This window comes from Danio rerio, chromosome 1 (assembly GCF_049306965.1).
Source record: "Danio rerio strain Tuebingen ecotype United States chromosome 1, GRCz12tu, whole genome shotgun sequence".
In the NCBI taxonomy this organism is placed as follows: Eukaryota; Metazoa; Chordata; class Actinopteri; order Cypriniformes; family Danionidae; genus Danio; species Danio rerio.
Window position 1 is genome coordinate 48,327,762 of NC_133176.1, and position 23,230 is coordinate 48,350,991.

The window sequence follows — 23,230 nt, forward strand, 5'->3', positions numbered from 1 at the left end:
TTAGCATAGAAACAAACTTTCTTTTTATGTTTTTTTTTTATCTTTATTGAAACACACATTGTGTTTCAACTTTTTCAGACAGTTTGTGGCTTATGTACATGACAGACAATGTCGTAAAATCTTCTGAAATATAAATGTGCACTTGTCTGACTGGTTGGATTGGCAGTGAGGTGTGTAGTTTGAGTGGCTTAACCGTGCGTTGTCTACTGGTATGCAGACACACCTGTTTCCAGAAGGTCGTCACTTCATAGTGAAGCTGTCCTACACGACATACATTGAGAGGAGCTGAACGCAGCCCAAAAACAACATCAGGGAAAAGCAAAGCACAGACAAGAGGTTAGTTTCTAAAGCTGTGTGTGTGTGAGTAAATGTAATCAAAAGTCTTTTAGATTTTATTAAGATCTATTCATCTACTGTGTGTGTGTGTGTGTGTGTGTGTGTGTGTGTGTGTGTGTGTGTGTGTGTGTGTGTGTGTGTGTTTGTGTGTGCATGTAAGTTGTATGAGCTGGAGTTTGAGTGCTATTTTAATTACTTATCTTTATATAATGTGTGAAATACTGACTGATATCACACATTTCCATTTGCTTTGAAACCCTACATTTTTATTATTATATGTGTTTACATGCTCTCCATATAGGGAAGCTGTCAAACATCTGAGTAATTACTCCAAGTTTTGTGGAGTGTGCGACTGTATTTTGCTGTTGATTTGCTGTTAATCTTAGATTAGGCAATTTGACATGATCATAGAGTATGACTCCCTTTTTAGATAGTTTAAACTTTCTGTAAGATAAAGATGGCTGTTCCAAGATCAGTTTTTTGTATCTGTGCAGCTGGTCTGACTTCATTCCAGTGCTTCTTTTTTGGGGGGGTGGAGGGGCGTCCGTTTTTTTATCCCTTAAATTGTTTTTTCTTTAATGGGAAAGTAAACATTCACTTGAAATCCATTCAAGTTTAAAAACTCTGCAGCATGTACACTATACACAAGTTAATAATTGTGAAAAATGTTAATGTTTCACTGCGATTAAAAATAAAAAATATTGTGAAATATTGTTGCAATCTAAAATAACTATTTCTATTTGAATATACACTACCGGTCAGAAGTTTGGGGTCAGTAGGATTTTTAAATGTTTTAAAATAAGCTTCTCCTGCTTACTAAATATTTATTACATCAAAATACAGTACATCTATATACACTTAATATATAATTTATTGCAGTGATTTTAAAAGATGAATTTTCAGTTTTATTAAGCCAGTCTTCAGAGTCACATGATCATTCAGATATCACTCTAATAATAATTCATTAACTCATTCATTTTCTTTTCGGCTTAGTCCCTTTATTAATCAGGGGCCGCCACAGCGGAATTAACCGGCAACTTATCTAGCATATGTTTTATGCAGTGGATGCCCTTCCAGTGGCAACCCATCACTGGGAAATACCCATACACTATCGTTCACACACATACACTATGGACATTTCAGCTTACCCAATTCACCTATAGTGCATGTCTTTGGACTGTGGGTGAAACTGAAGCACCCGGAGGAAACCCACGGGGAGAACATGAAAACTCCTCGCAGATATCCCAACTGACCCAGCCAGGACTCGAACCAACCTTGCTGTGATGTGGCATCACTGCCCACTAATATTAATTATTGTTATTCTTAATGTTATTATTATTCAAGGTAATAGTATTAAAAGCAATAATGACTGGAGTAATAAGTTCATTTGAAGCTACATACAATAAGAAAGCAGTTATTTACATTTTCAATGAATAATTAACAATTTAACAGTTTATTACAAATGCAAATAAATAAATAAATAAATAAAATAAAATCTGATCCCAAACTTTTAAACCGGTAGTGTATATTTATAAAATGTAATTTATTCCTGTGAGTCAGAGCTGCATTTCAGCATAATAATGTCAATTTTCACTCTCACATGGCCCTTCAGAACTCTCTTAATATGCTGATTTTCTGCACAGTAAATATTTATTATTACTTAATATTCTTTGACCAAAATTAGGACTTATCTATTCTGGAACGACATAAAAAGACATTAAAGGCATTCATAATGTTACACAATATTTTAATTTCAATTAAAAGCTGAAAAGACTTACCAAATCCACTTCTGAAAAAATATTTTCTATTAAGTTATAAAATGGTTCTGGTATAAATGGTATGAAATGGTATTTCACAATATCATTCTCTGTAAAAATAAATGCTGGCTTTCACCCAATTCCTTAATTTTGTCCCAATATAAATCGCAGAAGTTGTTTTTGCGAATTTAATTGGATTGAACAAGTTGTTCCCTCCAAAAAACTCAAGAATTGTGTTGATTCAGCTTATTTTAAACTAAGTAGTTTGAACAAGCAGCAAAAATATTTTTTGGAGTATTGCTTTTCATTTATTATTTTCTTTTCGGCTTAGTCCCTTTTTTAATCAGGGGTTGCCACAGCAGAATGAACCGCCAACTTATGTAGCATATGTTTTACACAACGGATGCCCTTCCAGCTGCAACCCAACGCTGGGAAACACCCATACACTCTTGCATTAACACACATACTCTACAGCCAATTTAGTTTATTCAGTTCACCTAAAGCGCATGTCTTGCTGTATGGGAAAACGGAGCACCCAGAGAACATGCAAACTCCACATAGAAATGTCAATTGTCCCAGCCTAGGCTAAAATTAGCAACCTTCTTGCTGTGAGGCGATCATGCTTCCCACTTTGCCACCAGTATTGCTTTTACTATGTTTTTTAAAAAGATATAATAAACATGAAATATAAAATAAATACAGAGATGGTGGTGAACATTAAACAACTTTAAAAACATGAAAAAAGAATCTATATCCAAACTACACAATCTTTAAGACACTTTTAAAGCTATATAATAAGCAAACAAAACCCAGCGTCATTATTTACTCACTGTTATGTTCTTCCAGACCCGTATACAGTTATTTTTGTACAGTGAAACACAAGGGAATTTTTTTGAAGAACTGTGATAACACTTTATCATGAGATTTTATGTGGTACCATTATTAAATGTTATTAATGTAAAATAAAAAAGAAACATGCATCTAAAGTTATGTAAAAAGCATTTACTCAATAGAGTGAGTAAGCTTAGTGCCTTTAAATGACAAGTTGATTTTACTTAAAAAATGTAAGTAATTATGTTGTAACGAAGAAGTGTTAAGATCACTTAACTTAATTTTTATAATTATGCACATAACTCATTTACCTAATAATTTGAGGACAATGGGTTTACTCACTATTTCAGCTAATCGCTTTTTACAGTATAAAACTGCATTAAAATATTAGGTAAAGGATCTATGTTGCTAAATAAAATAAAAAAAGTTGAGTGAACTTAACAGTTCTAAGTTACAACAGAATAACTTAAATGTTTGATGTAAAATCAACTAGATTTTTTAAGCAGATGGATTTACTCACTTTTTTCAAGTAATCACATTTTACAGTGTAGTTAGGTTGTTGCTAGATCACATGTTAAGTTAACAAAGTTAACGAAAATTATTTATATTATTTATTAAATTTCTCATTTATTGCATTTTATTAACGTATACCCCAACGCAACCTAAACCCAACCATCATAGTAATGTAAAAACAGTAGCTGTATCGATTATTATTTATTAAACTACCCAATAAATTATATTTTTAACGCCTACCCCCACCCCAATCCTAAACCCAACCATCACATTACTCTAAAATAATAATTATTGTCATACAGTGTCATAAAAAATGCTGCTATATTGATGTGCATATCGCACTACTGTGCGGCCGCGTATCTGATCTAGTTAACTTAATTGTGTTGATCCTAATTATGTAGATTCAACTTACTTTAAATAAGTACCCTGAACAACCAGCAAAAATAATGTTTTGAGTGTTGCTTTTACTATGTTTTTCAGAAAGATATAAATAAACACATTAAAAAACATGGAAAAATAATCCATATCCAAACAACACAATCTTTAAGAGACTTTTAAAAGAAGATAATAACCAAATAAAACAAAATAAAACCCTGCAATATTAATTACGCACCTTCATGTTGTTCCAAACACATGTGTGGTTATTTTTGTCACGTGGAACACACAAGAGATTTTATATAAAAAAAAAAATACATCTAAAGCATTTACTAAGCAAAAATGAAGTTAATTGTTTTTGCAATGTTAAGTGGATTGAACATAAAACAGTTAAGTTATCCCCCCAAAAAGTTGTGTTGATTCAACTCACTTTAAATAAGTACTTCAAACAACCACCAAAACAATGTTTTGAGTGTTGCGTTTATGTTTTTCAGAAAGATATATATGAAGGTAAATCCGTTGCGAAACTCGAGAGCTTGCAAATGTAAATGTGAGCACTTGTGATAATAATATTTGTATGTGTAGGTTGAAATGTACACTTACAGCTCTGATGTGAACAGCTGAAATCCTCGATTTGCACACACACACAACAACCCACACACTTGTGTTTTAAATTGGAAGTTGCAGATTAATAGTTGTGTATTTGTAAAATGTCATTCACAAATACAAAGTGACAGACACACGTGTGCAAGGCAAATTTGATTGCATCTTTGCTCTACAACCACAGGTCGGCACTCACAACCTCTCAGATTGGTCAGTACAACTACAAATCTCCCGCGCTCTGACTTTTGCAACACATCTCCCGCGATCTCTGTAGCAGAACTCATCTGTGCACTCGCAGATGCAGAGGCGTGAGCAGCGCGGGGCGGGGGAGGGGCGGGGCAGGTGTAAAGCTGTTTGATTGGCTGAAGCCTGACCAATGAACAATGCCAGCAGCCAACAGGACTGAGGTGCAAAATAATAATTTCCCACGATTATGTCATTAGTTAGGGTTTATTTAAACTCTTTTCTGAAGAGATTCTTGTTAAAAATCATAAATTCTACTGTAATGTACATACCAGTAAAAGAGCAGCAAAGCCAGTTTATTGGCTACAGCCAGCCAATGAGATGGGGTGTTTCTGTTTGTCAGCACACAGGGCAGCTCACGTTGTTGGAGGCCTCGAGCAATCAGAGGGTAAGTTATGATTTTTTAATAATTATCTATATGTTCAATACTGTTAGCTAAGCTAAGGACTGTGCTGGGTGCTTCTCTTGTTTGTTTCTTATATAAGAAAACAGTTATGAGTTATGTAGGAGTTGCTTTCTATCATGTTATATGGTTCTAAAGATACGATTCAACCCACATGAAATAAGAAGTTGTAATAGCATTTATAGTAAACAATATTACGTTTTTGAACCATACTAACTATAATAAACTGTATTATACTGTATATTTTGCAGTATCTACAACTTTGTTAATGAATGCAACAGCACACTGTAGTATTAACTAGCATGAACTTTAATGAATTGAAGTATACTTTATATGTAAAACCTAATACATTTTAAAGCAGTTTCATTTCTTTCTAATTTATACATCTACATGCATTACATCTGATTTAGGTCCACAACTTGCATCCTTCAACATGATATGTGTGTTCAAAGGAAGAGCAACTAGGTGAGGGAGACAGTGTCCATCGCTCAGCAGAGGGTCCACTTTGAGCATCTCATCTGCAGGGTTAAGCAACATAAGCTGAACAGTCATCATCTCTCTCTATTACAGCGAGCATCAACCAGCTTTACACAATGGCTTGCTTTCTGACCATTAGTATAGGCTTGAGCAAAGGATTAAAGAGGAGATAACATTTGATGGGTAATGATGAAGTTGGATTTACCACCTCCATCTCATTACGAACAAGGAAAAACCCTGAAATATTTCAATACAAGTAACTAGACATTTGCACTGCACTTATTTGGACTGTAAATTTTATTTGACAAATTACATTTCACTTACAGAACAGGTGTCAAACTCAGTTCCTGGAGGGCTGCAGCTTTGCAAAGTTTAGTTCTAACCCTAATTAAACACACCTGATCAAACTAATTGAGTCCTTCAGGTTTGTTTGAAACTTTCACTTAAGTGTTTTGAAGCAGGGTTGCAACTAAAAACGTGCAGGGTTACGGCCCTTCAGGAACTGAGTTTGACACCCCTGCCTTACAGTAAAGTGTAAAAATACTACATTAAACAATTATCAAAATAAAAGTTGTGTGTGGGTGAGTGTGTGTTTTGTTCAAATCTGTAGTCATCTTGGCAGGTAAAAAGAGAAAATAAATGGTCGGCTTCCTCTTGAATGATCTGAATTATTTTGAAGTGTTTGTAGATGAGCTGGATCATCATGTCATCTTTAGCATAAATAACATCCTTTTCAAGCTATGCAGCTTCTCTGAGTTCCTCATCGACTTGAAACATCCTGATCTCTCCTGTCACTCCATCCTTACAGGAAACTGAGAAATAAAGGTAGTAACTTTCATAATTAAAAAAGTGACATAAAGGACACACTGTACACAAACATGTAAACAGATAGATGGATAGATAGATATGATGCAGGTTATAATAACAAAAACCGGTATGATCTGTAAGAAACTGAAACGCCTAGTGTTATTTTTAATTGCTATTAATGTGTGCGTGTGTGTAAATATACTTCAATTCATTAAAGTTCATGCTAGTTAATACTACAGTGTGCTGTTGCATTCATTAACAAAGTTGTAGATACTGCAAAATATACAGTATAATACAGTTTATTATAGTTAGTATGGTTCAAAAACGTAATATTGTTTACTATAAATGCTATTACAACTTCTTATTTCATGTGGGTTGAATCGTATCTTTAGAACCATATAACATGATTGAAAGCAGCTCCTAGATAACTCATAACTGTTTTCTTATATAAGAAACAAACAAGAGAAGCACCCAGCACAGTCCTTAGCTTAGCTAACAGTATTGAACATATAGATAATTATTAAAAAATCTTAACTTACCCTCTGATTGCTCGAGGCCTCCAACAACGTGAGCTGCCCTGTGTCCTGACAAACAGAAACACCCCATCTCATTGGCTGGCTGTAGCCAATAAACTGGCTTTGCTGCTCTTTTACTGGTATGTACATTACAGTAGAATTTATGATTTTTAACAAGAATCTCTTCAGAAAAGAGTTTAAATAAACCCTAACTAATGAAATAATCGTGGGAAATTATTATTTTGCACCTCAGTCATGTTGGCTGCTGGCATTGTTCATTGGTCAGGCTTCAGCCAATCAAACAGCTTTACACCTGCCCCGCCCCTCCCCCGCCCCGCGCTGCTCACGCCTCTGCATCTGCGAGTGCACAGATGAGTTCTGCTACAGAGATCGCGGGAGATGTGTTGCAAAAGTCAGAGCGCGGGAGATTTGTAGTTGTACTGACCAATCTGAGAGGTTGTGAGTGCCGACCTGTGGTTGTAGAGCAAAGATGCAATCAAATTTGCCTTGCACACGTGTGTCTGTCACTTTGTATTTGTGAATGACATTTTACAAATACACAACTATTAATCTGCAACTTCCAATTTAAAACACAAGTGTGTGGGTTGTTGTGTGTGTGTGCAAATCGAGGATTTCAGCTGTTCACATCAGAGCTGTAAGTGTACATTTCAACCTACACATACAAATATTATTATCACAAGTGCTCACATTTACATTTGCAAGCTCTCGAGTTTCGCAACGGATTTACCTTCATAGATATAGCCTAAATAAACACATTAAAAAACATGAAAAAATGATCAATATTCAAATTTCACAATCTTAAAGAGACATTCTAAAAACAAACATCTCTGGTCTGACATGCTGGAGACGATGTGTCTGAATTTCTGTGTGTTTTTCCGTCTTCACGCACTCAGGTGTACGATGTCATTTCCTGGTGAATTCCTGTCAGAGGAGCAGTTCACCTGTTCCATATGTCTCGACATCTTCACCAATCCCGTCTCCACGCCCTGCGGCCACAGCTTCTGCTCCTCGTGCATTTCCTCCTACTGGGAGGGCCAAGGAAAGACTTGCTTCTGCCCTCTGTGCAAAGAAAGCTTCCGTAAGCGCCCCGAGCTCCACGTCAATCACACGCTCAAGGAGATCACGGAGCAGTTCAAGCGGATGGCCGAGACCACAGTGAGCGTGCCTAAAACTGCAACAACAGATTCACCTCCAAACCCATTCTCTGCCCAGAAGCCTGGAGTGCAGCAAAGACCGGTTGAGCTGCCTAAAGGCCTGTTCCAGGAGATGAAGACCCGCATGCAGAGATCTTCATCAACATCCTCATCCAATGAGCCTTTAGCATCCGGCGATCCTCAGTCCCTCCCCAATGTCAAAATGCCGAGACGAAACTTTAGCGTGACCGCAGCGGGATCCAACGGGCCGCAGTGTCCCAATCACGGCTACAGTTTGGAGCTGCTCTGCAAGACTGACCTGATGTGTATTTGCGCAGTGTGTGCAGAGAGCGAACATTACGGCCATACTGTGACGGAGGCCAAGAGAGAGATGAATATTCGGAAGGTAAGCACATTTATACGGTTGAAGTCAAAATTATTATTTTCATTTTTTTCAGATATTGCCCAAATTATGTTAAACAGAGCATTTTTTTACAGTATTTCATGTAGTATTTTTTCTTCTGAAGAAATTCTTATTTGTTTTATTTTGGCTAGAATAAAAGCAGCTTTAAATAATAATAATAATAAAAAAAAACAATTATGGTCAATATTATTAGTTCTCTTAAGCAATGTTTTTTATTTCGATAGTATGTAAACCATCATTATACAATGACTTGTCTAATTACACAAACTTACCTAAATAACAATGTTAAGCCTTTAAATGTCCCTTTAGGCTGAATACTAGTACAGGGTTTCTGCAGGGTCTTAAATGTCTTAAATCTCAAAATCCAAATTTTAGGCCTCAAATTGTATTAAATTTACTAAACTATTGTGTTGTAGGTCTTTACTCTTTTTTTAAACAGGTCTTAATTTTCTTTTGTTCATGTATTGCTACCAAATCTGGCCAAAACCCATACAATCATCAACAGTCATCTCAATAAAACCTTAAACTTTTATTTTAAAAGGTAATTTTTAACTTTATTTATCATAATGGTTTAATTATTTTCTTCACAATTACAATTGTTTAAAAGTTCTCCATGTATTTACTGCTGAGGACATCGACCTGGACCAATTGTTGTGCATAAATTTAGTTTATTATAGTTTTTAAAACTTTTAAAATACTTGTTCTTTTTTCTTTTATTTTAAAGAAAGTTTATGTTGTAAAAAATGTGTATGGATACAACTAGAGCTTGCTTGTTTTTACAATATTTTCTGAAAAATAAAAATTCAAATATTTACATTTTTATATTAATTTATTATTGTATTATTAAATTCTAAAAAAATTTTGCTAGGGCAAATAAAAATCTTTTACATCTGGGCCATTTAAAAAATTTGTTGGCCCTTTTTGTGTCTAAAGTTTCCTTTATAATGGTCTTAAAAATGTCTTAAAGTCTTCAGTTTAATTCATTGAAACCTGCAGAAACCCTGTAGTGTCTTGAAAAATATCTAGTAAAACATTATGTACTGTCATTATGGCAAAGATAAAAGAATCAGTTATAAGAGATGAGTTATTAAACCAATTATGTTTAAATATGTTTAAACATGTAAAAATATTCTAAAATAAATCTGACTTTATGTTGGATTTGCTCAGTATTGTCAGTATTTATTTATGTACAGCTTCATTTTGTATCTCTGCTTAGTCTCAGTTGCGGATCCTGGAGGTGGAGCTTCAAGGATTGATAACAGTCAGAGAGAGAAAAATAGAGGAGATCCAGACATCACTTGCTGAAATTCAAGTATGTGTGTTTATGCCATCATAAAGATTTAAAGTCCGTGTGGAATCAAAACTTACAATATTTATTTTGGTAGCACACATTGAGTATGTTTACATCGCCAGCAATAATCCGATTTTAATACGATTAAGACAATAATCTGATTAAGAGTCTACTATGTAAACAGCTATTTTTTAAAATTAATTTAATTCGATTAAGGTCAAAATCGAACTAAACAGAAATGGAATTAAGACGTGGAGTATGCCGATTTTAGTTACATTATAGAAGCGCTGTACAGATATGTAAACATATTCTATACACACACTGCTGTTTGACACTATTTACTGCACCTACCGAGTCAGTGAAGGACCACAGACACCAGCATTGTGAAATGCGGAGAGTTTTTTTCCCATACGGCGTGCAGTATCAAGTTTATTTAAAACTACACTCTTCCAGAAAGTCATACTCGCATCCAATATCTGGTTTGTCATGGGGGCATGCATGAAATGTTCCTGAATGAAAGTGAAAGCGCCAAACTGCAGTTAATATCAAACAAATTAAAAACGAAACGGCCGAAATTACATGAAATGGATAACGTGGTGATGCAACGAAGTTAATCAATTTATGTGCTAATGTAACATGTAAAACTGGATCATGAAAGGAACATTCAAAAAGGAATTCATCTAAACCCCTTAATCATATTATTTTCTTATTCAGATTAAGGCAAATAATACCGATGTCCATGTAAACGTGGTCATTGTTATTCTGTAGGTAAACAATTAATTGTGCAAGTTGATCCACAAAAAAAACTATTTTTTTTGATGATCTTTAATCAAATTTTGACCTTTTGCCTCTATGTTTAAAGTGTCGGTCCTCTCTGATGATGTCAGTTTGACAACAATAGTCATAACCACGCCCCTCTTACCATAAGTTTGCTATGAGGGAATGATGCACAAAAAAAACCCTGCCCCTACTCAATATCCTGTTATATACTAAGTATATTAACAACATGCTGAAATAAAAGTCTTAGGAGCCTCTGGTTCACACAGACTTTAAAGCATAGGTCTCAAACTTAATTCCTGGAGGCAGGGCCGGAGTGGGACTCCTTTTCAGCCCTGGAGTTTCAAGCCTCAGACCGGCCCACCTCAGTTCACGACTGACTATATTAAAATAAGGTCATTTACAATTCAGTTTCTAATTACACTATCACGTCTTTTTTTGAGAAAACAGCTGCTTTAGAACTTCAAATGTTCAACAACCCTAACAGTATTGTATGTCTTAACATTAAATATGAAAAAATAAGTTACTCATAAGAGGATCAAACCCGGGTTGGTGGCGTCGTAACCTAACGTGCTAACCACTAGACCACAACAGCTGTACATTGAATGGTAACTCATCTGAGTTAGATCATCATTAACCTGCAGGCTGCATCTTGCTCACGAGGCTGCGAGAAAATAGATGAAAAGAGCAGAGCTGCGGTAAAATAAAATAAATGAATTAAATAAGGTAAAATAATGAATAAGAAGACTGTGGTCAAGTAAATAAATAAATAAATTTAAAAAGTGTGACTGCTGAGAGCAACAGATTCTCGAGCTAGGGACACGGTATTCTCCCGGTCCTCCCGATTAGCTAATCCGGGCCTGCCTGGAGGGCTGCAGCACTGCACAGTTTTGCTCCTACCCTAATTAAGCACAGCTGATGCAACTAGCAAAGATGTTTGTGACTCTTTGGAACACCTCAATTAGTTGTTTTGAGGTTTTGAGTTTGAGGTCTATGCTTTAAAGGAATAACCAAAACAAAAAAGAAACATGTCATTATTTGCTCATTTTCATGTTGTTCCAAACCCATATGCTGTTATTTTTGTCCCATGAAACACAAAAGAGGATGTTTTGAAGAACTGTGATAACACTTTATAATGAGATTTCATTTGTTACCATTAACCATGAAATGTTATTAATGTTGACTAACAATGAAAAATGCATCTTAATCTTAATTTGTACTAAATATTTGTGTTGTGTTAAATAAATGCTAAAAGATTAAGTAATAGTGTAATATACATACTGTTCATTGTTAATGTTAATGTTGCATTGTATTGTGTTATTGCTGTTTTGCATTGTAAAGTGTTATTGCTAAGTCTTTTAAGACTTCTACAAATACAAAAATGGCATAAACGTTGTGCAGTACAGTCTAAAGAGGAGGTTATGGTAGTGAAATTTCACAGACAAAAAAGCCAATTGTCTGTTGTCAATAGTGTATTGTAGAATGAAGCGCAGCTCACACGGAGGTCACTTTCAAACCAAGCAGATTTCTGACCGTCTACATAATGAATAATAAACCTGTTACTTGGTTAAAACTCTTCATCCTCATGTGCAAATTATATGTTGTCTGGATACCAATTAAAAAAACAAAAACTCTACGAACAACAGTGAAATTCATCTGCAGTCTTCTGAAGCCACACAAGTTTTGTGACCCAAACAGAAAGCCATAGGTCATATAAACGTGTGTAGTGGCACACCTTTCGTGCAAATCCTTATGTACCACCTTTTGCAGCTTCAATTCCAACAACCAGTATTTGCAAAAACACGAGTAAAACCAAATCTTCTTTTAAAAAAGGTTTACTGAAGAAATGCAAACAAAAATACAAAGTTACAATAGACTCGATCAGCTCGGTCAAAAAACTGTGTTGCTTCCAACATCCATAACTGCAATCTGACTTAAACGTATGAACTAATGACCTCATGAAGTATTGCTGTCGGACGCCACAATACCAAAGTAAAGGTTTTTAAATTATATCATTTATTAAATTATGCATTTTAAATAATACAATCACAATGAATTCTTATTCTAATTAAATATCAATTTTTATAATGTTTTAAGCTTTTTAACTAAATTATTATCACAAATTAATTATGCATAATTGGCTCTTACAATGTGTACAGTATATTTATTAGAATATTTATTATATTTGATTGTGCATAATACTAATTCACATACTGGGAATTTAACCATTGAACATTTCTATATGTAAATGGTAGTTTTTGCAATATTTTGAAATATACACTCGCCGGCCAATTTATTAGGTACACCTGTCCAACTTCTTTTTAACGCAAACTTCTAATCAGCCAATCACATGGCAGCAACTCAAATTATTTAGGCATGTAAACATGGTTAAGGCGATCTGCTGCAGTTCAAACTGAGCATCAGAAAGGGAAAGAAATGTGATTTAAGTGACTTTAAACGTGGCATGGTTGTTGGTGCCAGACAGGCTGGTCTGAGTGTTTCTGACACTTCTGATCTACTGGGATTTTCACATACAACCATCTCTAGGGTTTACAGAGAATGGTCTGAAAAAGAGAAAATATCCAGTGAGCGTGCAAATGCCTTGTTGATGCCAGAGGTCAGTGGAGAATGGCCAGACTGATTTGAGCTGATAGAAAGGCAACAGTAACTCAAATAACCACTCATTACAACTGAGGTGTGCAGAAGAGCATCTCTGAAAGCACAACACGACCAACCTTAAGGTGGATAGGCTACAGGAGCAGAAGACCACACCGGGTGCCACTCCTGCTACAATTCACACAGGCTCACCAAGATTGCACAATAGAAGATTGGAACAACGTTGCCTGGTCTGATGAGTCTTGATTTCTACTGCGACATTCGAATAGTAGGATCAGAATTTGCCATCAATAACATGAAAGCACGGATCCATCGTGCCTTGTATCAACGGTTTAGGCTGGTGAGGGTGGTGTAATGGTGTGGAGGATATTTTCTTGGCACACTTTGGGCCCATTAGCACCAATTTAGCATAGTGTCAACGTCACAGCCTACCTGAGTATTGTTGCTGAGCATGTCCATCCCTTTATGACCACAGTGTACCCATCTTCTGATGACTACTTCCAGCAGGATAACGTGCCATGTCATAAAGCGTGAATCATCTCAGACTGGTTTCTTGAACATGGTAATGAGTTCAATGTACTCTAATGGCCACCACAGTCACCAGAACTCAATCCAATAGAGCACCTTTGAGATGTGGTGGAATGAGAGATTCGCATCATGGATGTGCAGCCGACAAATCTGCAGCAACTGTGTGATGCTGTCATGTCAATAAGGACCAAAGTCTCTGAGGAACATTTCCAGCACCTTTTTGAATCTATGCCACAAATGAGTAGGGCAGTTCTGAAGGTAAAAGGGGGTCCAAAACAATAGTAATAAGGTGTACCTAATAAAGTGGCTGGTGAGGGTATGTTGTATAAATGTACATATATGACACATATTATGTCGGTGAAATCCAAACATAAACTTTTATTTGCATATATTGTCAAATATATCAGATTTCTATATCCTGACAGACACTGACAAAATGTTATTGTTGATTCACACACGTTTTTCAGCAGTTCACTTTTACACAAAGTCTGACAAAGGTTTTAGGTTAAACAAGATGTGTGTGAATTTCTTTTCAGATTTTGGTTCTACAAAAAAAAGCCATATGGGTTTAAAAAACATGATGGTGACTTAATGATGCTATTTTTCTGTTTTTGATGATGGGTGATTCATAAAGAGAAATAAAACACATTTTACAGTTTCCTCATTCTCTTAATTCTTATAGCTGTTTTATGTCTTTCGCTTGCTGTAAGGTGAATGCGGAACGAGAGAAAGCAGGCACCATCAGTATGTTTGCTGAATTAATGAAATCGGTTGAGAAGTCGCAGGCTGAACTGCTGGAGGTGGTGGAGATGGGACAGCGGGCCGCCGAACTGCGGTCTCAGGCCTTCATTCGTGAGGTGCAGACAGAGATCTCAGACCTGAAAAACAGATGCAGCACCATAAATCAGCTGACCCAATCCCAAGACCATCTTACTTTCTTCAAGGTAAACTGCTTTACACTTTTAAAAGGGATAAGTTGACTTTACATAGAAAAAGAGAGTGAACTCGCTGCTTTATAATTATTAAGTAAACAAACTATTTGCATAAAGTTAGATCAGTGAGTTTACTGCCTTTTTTTAAGAGTAAAATCAACATGTGGCTTTCATGGCAAGGTGTTTACTCACTTTTTGGAATGTACTGTAACTAATTGCCTTTTACAGTGTAGTTACTGATATAATCAGAGCCAGACAGAATCTGCAAACAGTTTTTAGCTATTTCTGCAAAGAAATGTGTAAAAAAATAAAATAAATCAAACTAACTTTATTAGAAACTTTATAAACTAGAGCTACTAGTTGGTAAACAAAGCTACAGCAGGTATCTCACTGTGTAATACATTCACTAAAAGACAGAAAATATTGATTTAGTAATTGTATAGCACATATATCATCTAAACAATTGCGTATTATTCAGTAATTTTACTGAAATTAATATAAACACTGAGTAAACATATGTTTACACACATTTTTATAAGTAAATAAATAGACTGAATGAAAATCTGCAGGCGACGCATGTATTTTCTGCTCCGTTTATGTTATTTAACAGGATTACAAACATGATATTTTTAAACAAACGACTGTTGCAACCTTCACAGCGTCCTCTCACATAAAGAGACATAATCTGAGGATTATCCTTGCAAAATTGTCCTGCTTTAAATGTGGCTTGACAGTAAACAGTGAACATGTGGCAAACACTTGAATTTAGCTTACCTGTCAGAAAGAAATGTGTCCTGTTTAACCCTGGTGTCTGTCTCTATATACTTTGAAAGCTTGACTTGCATTGTTTAAGCAGATTTGATTTAGTTTCCCCCAATGTAACACCTCAATCATTATCTTATACTGTTGAAGAAAACATTGCTAGCTCTTTACTGAATATTTATTCTTTTTCAAATATTTTGATGTTTGACAGAAAAAGGCCATTTTCACAGTATTGCCTATTAGATTTTCTTCTGGAGAAACTTTAATTTCCTTTAATTTGGCTAAAATCATAAATAAAATAATGAAATAAAGAGAAAGAAATGCTGCTAAGGTCAATCACTTTTCCTCCATCAGGTGATATTTTTAGTTGGCTAACTTAAAGTTGCATCGTGAAAAAGACTGTACATTTTACAGTAAAAATATACAATCCTGTAAATACATAAGCAGCAAGACAGTATTTTTGCTGTATTGATTTACAGTAAATTACTGGTGAGCCACTGCCAGTAAATTACTGTGGATTCGAGAATTGTTAACAGTGTGTAAAATTAGTAAATAAACCTGTTAAAAATAATCTACTCAGAATGAACCACCTACTATTCCAGCATAGGTTTTATGCAGCAGATGCCCTTCCAGCCACAACCCAGTTCTGGGAAACACCCATACACTCTCACATTTACACACGCATTAGGGCCAAATTTGCTTATCCAGTTCACCTATAGCACATGTTTTTGGACTGTGGGGGAAACCGGAGCACCTAATGGAAATCAACACAAACACGGAGAGAACATGCAAACTCCACATAGAATGCCAACTGGCCCAGCCGTGACTCGACCCAGCGAGCTTTTTGATGTGAGGTGACAGTGCTAACCACTGAGCCACCAAGCCGCCCCTGTAAATGCATATGAAAAAAAAAATTCACACAGAAGGGCTAATCCCTGTCTTTAACTGTACATGCCTAAACACAATCTGCCTGCTATAGCAGCCACGTCCCAATCTTATGGTATTGGTCGAGCTGGAAAGTGATTGACATATTTGAGGAAATCACTGTGTTATAATGGTTCCCTTACAAGTAGAGATAACACCACGAATAAAACACTTTTAGCGGTTAAAAAAAGATAGACTTGCCTAAGAGAATTTATCCTTACATAAATAAGCTTGCCTACTTTGTTTTCACCATTGTTACTCCAATAAGTAGCCAATATTTCGCGTTTTGCTGTTTGTTTTCAGACATTTTCCGCCCACACTAGTTTACCAGTGATGAAGAGCTGGGCAGAGGTGGCTCTGACTCCTGACCCCACGGCAGGCGTGGTGCTAAGAAACGTCTCTCAGATGGTGGAGGAGGTTCGACAAGGCCTGAGGAGACTCTCGGAGATCTGTAAGAGAAACTGCTCTTCAACTCATTGTAAAACATGATGTGATCAATAGGTCGTGGCAACCTACACTGTAAAAAGTGCTGGGTTTCACACAATTCCTTCATGTTGTGTCAACACAAATCGATTAAGTTAACTGAATAGTTTTTACAAATTGAATGTAAATTGGATTGAACTTAAAACAATGAAGTTGTCCCAACAAAATCTCAAGAATTTTACCTCATTTTGAATAAGTAGTTTAGACAAGCAACAAAAATATTTTTTGAGTGTACGTTTTCACGGTCACTCCATCAACAAATTATATGACTTTAGCCTCAATAAACTCCTAATTTGCTGCTTAATTTTTATTATTAAGGTAGTTAGGTTTAGGTAGGATTAGAGATAAGTATAAAATAAGAATAACTATGCTGAATTTATACTTTATTAGCACTAAACTGCCAATATCAATAATAGGCAGGAAATAAGCCACTAGTTAAAAGTGAAAATTGCTTCTTGAATTGGTCCTTGAATTTTTTACAACTTTGTTTTTATTTGACATGTGCACCATTTGTCTGTTTTGATTACACTTACAACCTTAAGAATTCAATAAAATGTTAAGACATAAATGTTATTAATCTAATATTTTAGTTTAAACAAAACATATTAGTTTGACAATTAGCTAAAAGTGTTACTTGTGTTCTGTGTTCGCTTCCTGGTGTATGACAGATGTTTTCCGCAATTTTTCTCCTTAATATTCTGCATAATGTACAGTATAATATTAAATCAGTAATATCATAGAACGAATCAGATAAGTAAACAATGACAATATTTTTATTTTCGTAAAAGGATTTTTTGGGTTAAATTGGTAGCACTTATACACACAAATATTATATTAAATGCATAAGTTAAATGTTTTTTATTTTTTATTTTAATTGTGTCTGTTGTGGTTTTAGGTTTGCACCCTTCCACAGAAAGATCGCTGGGAGTGTATCAACAAAGTAAGTTTTTTTTTCAAGATAAAAGTTAATGTCGCTACATGTAACTGCATTTTCTATAATACTGTTCAATATATTTAACAATGTCATTTTTTCTTGTTGTTGACTGTGAGTAAATGATAGCAGAATAAATTTTTGGGTTGAACTATTTGTTATAATAATGCTTATTATTATTATTATTATTATTATTATTATTATTACTGTTGAAAATTGCTGCTTGATATCCCAAATCTTTGACCGGTAGTGTATATGTTTGCATTACTAAGTGTTCTGCAAAAGCATTTAATCCTGCAATATTTGTAACTTTTCTTTAACTCTAGGTGTGTGGAGAGCACCAGGATTTGCAAGTATGTGTTTATTTATGTTTCTAAATAACATAGACCAAACATATTTCCAAATGTTTATGTTGGGTTCCCTCGTATCATGGAATTTATGACATAACATGGAATTTTAGAAATATCTGTTCTAGATTTTGAAAGTCAGGAAGTTTTAATATATTAATATATTAATATAATAATATATTTTTTTTGTCTAAGACATGGAATATCATATGAAATATGTTTGTCACTTAAAAGAGTTCATTTTCATTGATCAAATTTTTTTCTACATCATATTTTTTATTTACAAAATGCTTATGGTTAGGCTACTTTTCAGCTTTATGTTATTAATTTTATGCTCATCAATGGCAGTCACTGAAGTCAAATGTAGTTATAAGACTGTGTGTCAAAATAGATATTCGGATAATATAGGCTTTAGAAGCTTTGGCTTCAAAATGACCACTCCAAAAACTGGGTGTTAAAAAGTAAATGACATAAAAGTTAAATATAATGTTTGTAAAACTGCTATTGAGCTTTCAAATATGATAGAGGGAGTACTTTGAAGCCGTGCACGTAAACAGAAGTTACCTTCTATTTTTACCAAAATCTGAAGTGAATTATTCAGTGTTGTTCTCCTATAAATGATATTCAAGCTAAAACCACTGAGAACTACAGCTGTTTTTCCTTTTATTGTAGATCATGGAAATGCAGATTTTATTCGGATGAAATCAGGGGGGAAACAGGGAATTTATTATTTGGCTTAGAGTGGGAATCCTGTTTATACAGTGTTATACAGTCTTTCTACAGTGGGGGAAATAAGTATTCAACACGTCACCATTTTTCTCAGAAAACATTTTTCTAAAGGTGCTGTTGACTTGACATTTGTAACAATCAAATAACACAAAGAAAACAGAACAAATCAGTTTACAAATGAAGTTTTGTGTAATAAAATTAAATGACACAGCAAAAAAACATTGAACACATGAAGAAAGGGAGGTGAAGAAAGGCAGTGAATGCCCAGACAGCATCTGAAATCTCTATTTTCAGCAAGCATTGCATCTTCATCATTGTAAATTAATATTAGCTGCTTCAGTCCAACATCTACATTATCATGATCATAAGGATGGAACCAGTGATAAGGATCTAAAACACAGCCAAGGACACTCTCAAATGCTTTTAGAGAAAGAAAATCAAGCTGTAGAATGGCCCAGCCAATTAACTCACTTGGATCCAATAGAAAATACAAAATAAAGCTCAGCTTTGATAGACGAGACCCGCATAACCATCAAGATTTTTACACTCTGTTGAAGTCTGTGAAAAACTCACACCTGAGCAATGCATGTGGATTCATTCTCCATATAAGAGGCATCTTTAAGCTGTCATCACCAAAAAAGCCTTTTATGTAAAGTGTTAAATACATTTCAGTAGTTCAGCACTTTCTCCTTGTGTCATCCATTGTTACTACACACTCATTTTTCAAATTTTTTACTCTGTGTAATTTTAATGTTCGTATTCTTTGGGTTTTTACCGAAATCTGGTCCAATTCTACATCAACATCTCCTTTAAAAATATTATTCCCAGGAAAAAACATGACATGTTCAATACTTATTTCCCCCACTCTATGAGCGCTTTCATTTGTATGCCAGCCAACAGCTCCTTCTGTTTGTCTCCCAGTGGACGTGACCCTAGACAAAGACTCGGCTCACCCCCGTCTGGTCATCTCGGAGGATGGGAAGCAGGTGCTGTGCAGTGACCGATACCAGAATGTGCCAGACACACTCGAGCGATTCGACCGTGTGGTGTGTGTTCTGGGCCGCCAAGGTATCAACTCCGGCTGCCATTACTGGGAGGTCCTGGTGAGTGACAAGACGGACTGGGATTTGGGCATTGCTGCTCGCACCATCAACAGGAAAGGCAAAATAGCCGCCAACCCTGCTAATGGATTCTGGTTCTTAAGTCTACGTGACAAGCAAGATTATGTCTTCCGCACAGAGCCATCGACACCTATAATCGTAAATCCAAAACCGCAGCGGATCACTGTCAGTGTGGACTATGAGAGAGGCCAGTTGTCTTTTTATAATGCAGATACAAAGACGTTGATATTTACTTACACAGACTCCTTTTCAGAGACTCTATATCCTTTCTTTAGCCCGTGCACCAACAAATCTGGCAAAAACGAAGCACCACTTATTATTTGTCCTCCTTTTGTGGCTGACCCAAGCTGGTTAGAATAGTGGGACGGAAACTGTTTTGCTCAGGGTTTATTAGTTCTTGACTTTTTTATATCAAATTACGAACAATGATGTAGTTTAAGTTACACTTCATGTGATCATTTCATCATCTCAATGGTTTTATATATATATATATATATATATATATATATATATATATATATATATATATATATATATATATATATATATATATATATATATAAATAGCAAAGCATTCCTCACCTTTAAAGGGATAGTTCACCCAAAATGTCAATTTTTTCATTATTTACTAATTTTTTTAAAGAATTAAATTTCAAAAGAAGATATTTTGTAGACTGCTGGAAACCTGTAACCATTGCGTTTCATAGTATTTGTTTTTCTTACTATTGGTCAATGGTTACTGGTTTCCAACATTGATTCATTCCTTCATTCATTTTCTTTTCGGCTTAGTCCCTTTATTAATCAGGGGTCACCACAGCGGAATGAACCGTCAACATATCCAACACTTTTCACTTTGTGACCCTGATTTGACAAAGGGGTTGAGTCAAGGGCACTTGGCCGTTTACGGCAGGCCCAGACCTACTGGGCTGTAGAGCACCTCTATGATACTGTGTTTCCAGGAGATGATGCTCAAATGGAGGCAGATGAAGTTCCCTTGACTCAGCCCTTTTTGTCAAATCAGGGCCACAAAGTAAAACACGCAGAAAGGTGAAGTGCAAAGTGAAAACAGCATCGCTGATCACAGTTGACTATATGCAAATATTTTAGATTTTTTTTCTTTTTTTGTTTGCAAATTTAATTTTTATTGCTCAACACATAATTTTCCCTCTGCAGTTCTTTATTTTTATTAGCAAAATGTCTTTTAATTTCTCAAAAATAAGTTTTTGCTTAGCGATTTTTTGAGATTTGCATTTATTTATTTATTTTTTGCTCCATACTTTATTCTTTGTTTGCAAAACTTTCATTTATTTTGCAAGTATATATGACCCTAGATTGACTCCATAGCCTTCCTCATCTTCGGAAAGGAAAAAGGAAAAAACGAGTATATGATGACAGAATTTTTCTTTTTTGGCTGAACTTTCCCACTTATTTATCATAAACTTCTTAATGTTGCATAAGATTGAAATGTTTATTGTAAATTATTAATGTCTCATTTTTTTACATGCCAGCATACCCTTTATTTAATGTATCTTCCCTTTGTGTTGTAACAATATCTGTTCTCTGATGACTGTTAGCCTTTATTGATTAAATAATTACATAATGATTTTAAATAACATCTTTATTTTATCTAGCTTAACCAAAGCATATATATATATATATATATATATATATATATATATATATATATATATATATATATATATATATATATATATATATATATATATATATATATATATATATATATATATATATATATATAATATTTAAATGTCTTTTTTACATTCAGCAAAAACAAACACAGTTGACAGCATCTATTATATTTCTGTATATCTTCTGCTGCTGTTAACACCTGTAATTTAGTATTGCCAGTTCAGTCTTATGGATGCCTGCTCTGGAGGGTTTGAATAGCTTTTGCTGTCTGATTTCGACATGTTCCATGGTCAACATAATTTGCTGATGCTGGAACATGCTGTCTGTCCGAACATTTAATCCAAACCTAATCCCTACCCTTAACCTAACCCTTTGTCTAAATCATTCCTGAAATCAGATGGAAATGGTTGAATATCAGTAAAGCACCGGACTCTAAACTGTGAACTTGCCCTTTCAGAGCTAATTAGTTAATTTGTATGTTGTTGCAATTAGTAAAATCAGCATTGTGTCATTCCAAAACCCTGAAACCTTTATTCATCTTCGGATTGCAAATTTAAGACGTTTTAGCAATCTGAGAGCTCTCTCATCCTCTATAAGTTTTCTGGGGGTATACATCAGTGCACAGTGAATGTGTGCAATATACTGACACTGAAAAGAAGAAATGTTGTTATTTTAAAAGTTTTTTGTTAAAGTATTCTTGCAGCTTGATAACATTACGGTTGAACCAATAGACCCTTTACATATTTCTGGGTGTCTCAGCAGCACAAGGCATCATAGTAGGGTAAACTTGGAGCGCAGAGAGTACAACAAATATTTTTTTACAATCTTATTTGCTGAAATAATACAAGAAAAATTACACGATGGTGTTATCAAATTTCATAAAATGGAAAAAAAATTGTGAGATTGATAACAGCCGCCAGAATAGAGAAAAACATCAAGTTTGCTGTCCTGTCCATAAACGCTGCATTAGAAACCCCTCTCACAAGTGCTAATTCGTTTTTTTGTAATTCCATACGAAGATGATATAATACGTAAATACTTATAAATATACATACATTTTTAAAAAAATCCAAGTATTCAAAACCTTCAAGGAGTTAAGTTGCTGATGAGCGTTAAGTGCTTCATAACAGTCTTTTGAAAAGTGTCCATGAAGGCATATGGTCTGTATTGAATATGTTTTTTGAATGAGTTGGGAACCTTGCTATCTAAGATGAATGAAGGAGCTCTCAGATTTAATCCAGAACATCTTAATTAGTATTTAAAAAAGAAAAACAAAACATCTCAGGAGTTTGCAACAATAAAAGGCTGAGGAATTGATAAAGGTATTTTCATTTTTGCGTGATATAACCCTTTAACATTCCATTGTGGTGCCAGACATGTGTAAAACAATGTGGTGTTACAATGATTAGATTGTAAGAACCGATAATGTACCTTATTTTGTACAGTCTTGGATACACAGGGCTTAGTGTAAACAATGGTTTTAGCTATCCAGGGTAAAACGAGACCATTTCATTCTCACCTTTATAGTCAGTGAAAGTGTCATTCAGGAAAAAACACACCATGGTTTGAAATAATATACACTGTAAAAGGTGATTAGCTGACTTTGCTTTAAAATGTATGTAAACATGTTGCTTTATAATTATTAAATAAATAAATTATGTGCATGAATTAAAAAAATAATCAGGTCAACGTAACAGT

The 23,230-nt window shown here is 34.9% G+C and overlaps 1 protein-coding gene and 1 long non-coding RNA gene across 2 annotated transcripts; one reads left to right on the plus strand and one right to left on the minus strand.

Moving 5' to 3' along the window:
* The first annotated feature begins 215 nt into the window (after positions 1-215).
* On the plus strand, positions 216-21,488 carry btr01 (bloodthirsty-related gene family, member 1). The gene is made up of 8 exons (XM_686415.10): positions 216-336; positions 7,775-8,420; positions 9,655-9,750; positions 14,361-14,594; positions 16,572-16,719; positions 17,647-17,691; positions 18,009-18,035; positions 19,680-21,488. The coding sequence occupies exons 2-8, from the start codon at positions 7,782-7,784 to the stop codon at positions 20,237-20,239; spliced, it is 1,749 nt and encodes a 582-aa protein (XP_691507.2). The 5' UTR covers positions 216-336; positions 7,775-7,781; the 3' UTR covers positions 20,240-21,488.
* Positions 5,350-7,779, minus strand: LOC141386210 (uncharacterized). The gene is made up of 2 exons (XR_012407722.1): positions 6,885-7,779; positions 5,350-6,350 (listed from the first exon to the last, which is right to left on the minus strand). It is a non-coding gene; the product is annotated as an uncharacterized lncRNA (long non-coding RNA).
* Positions 21,489-23,230: the final 1,742 nt, after the last annotated feature.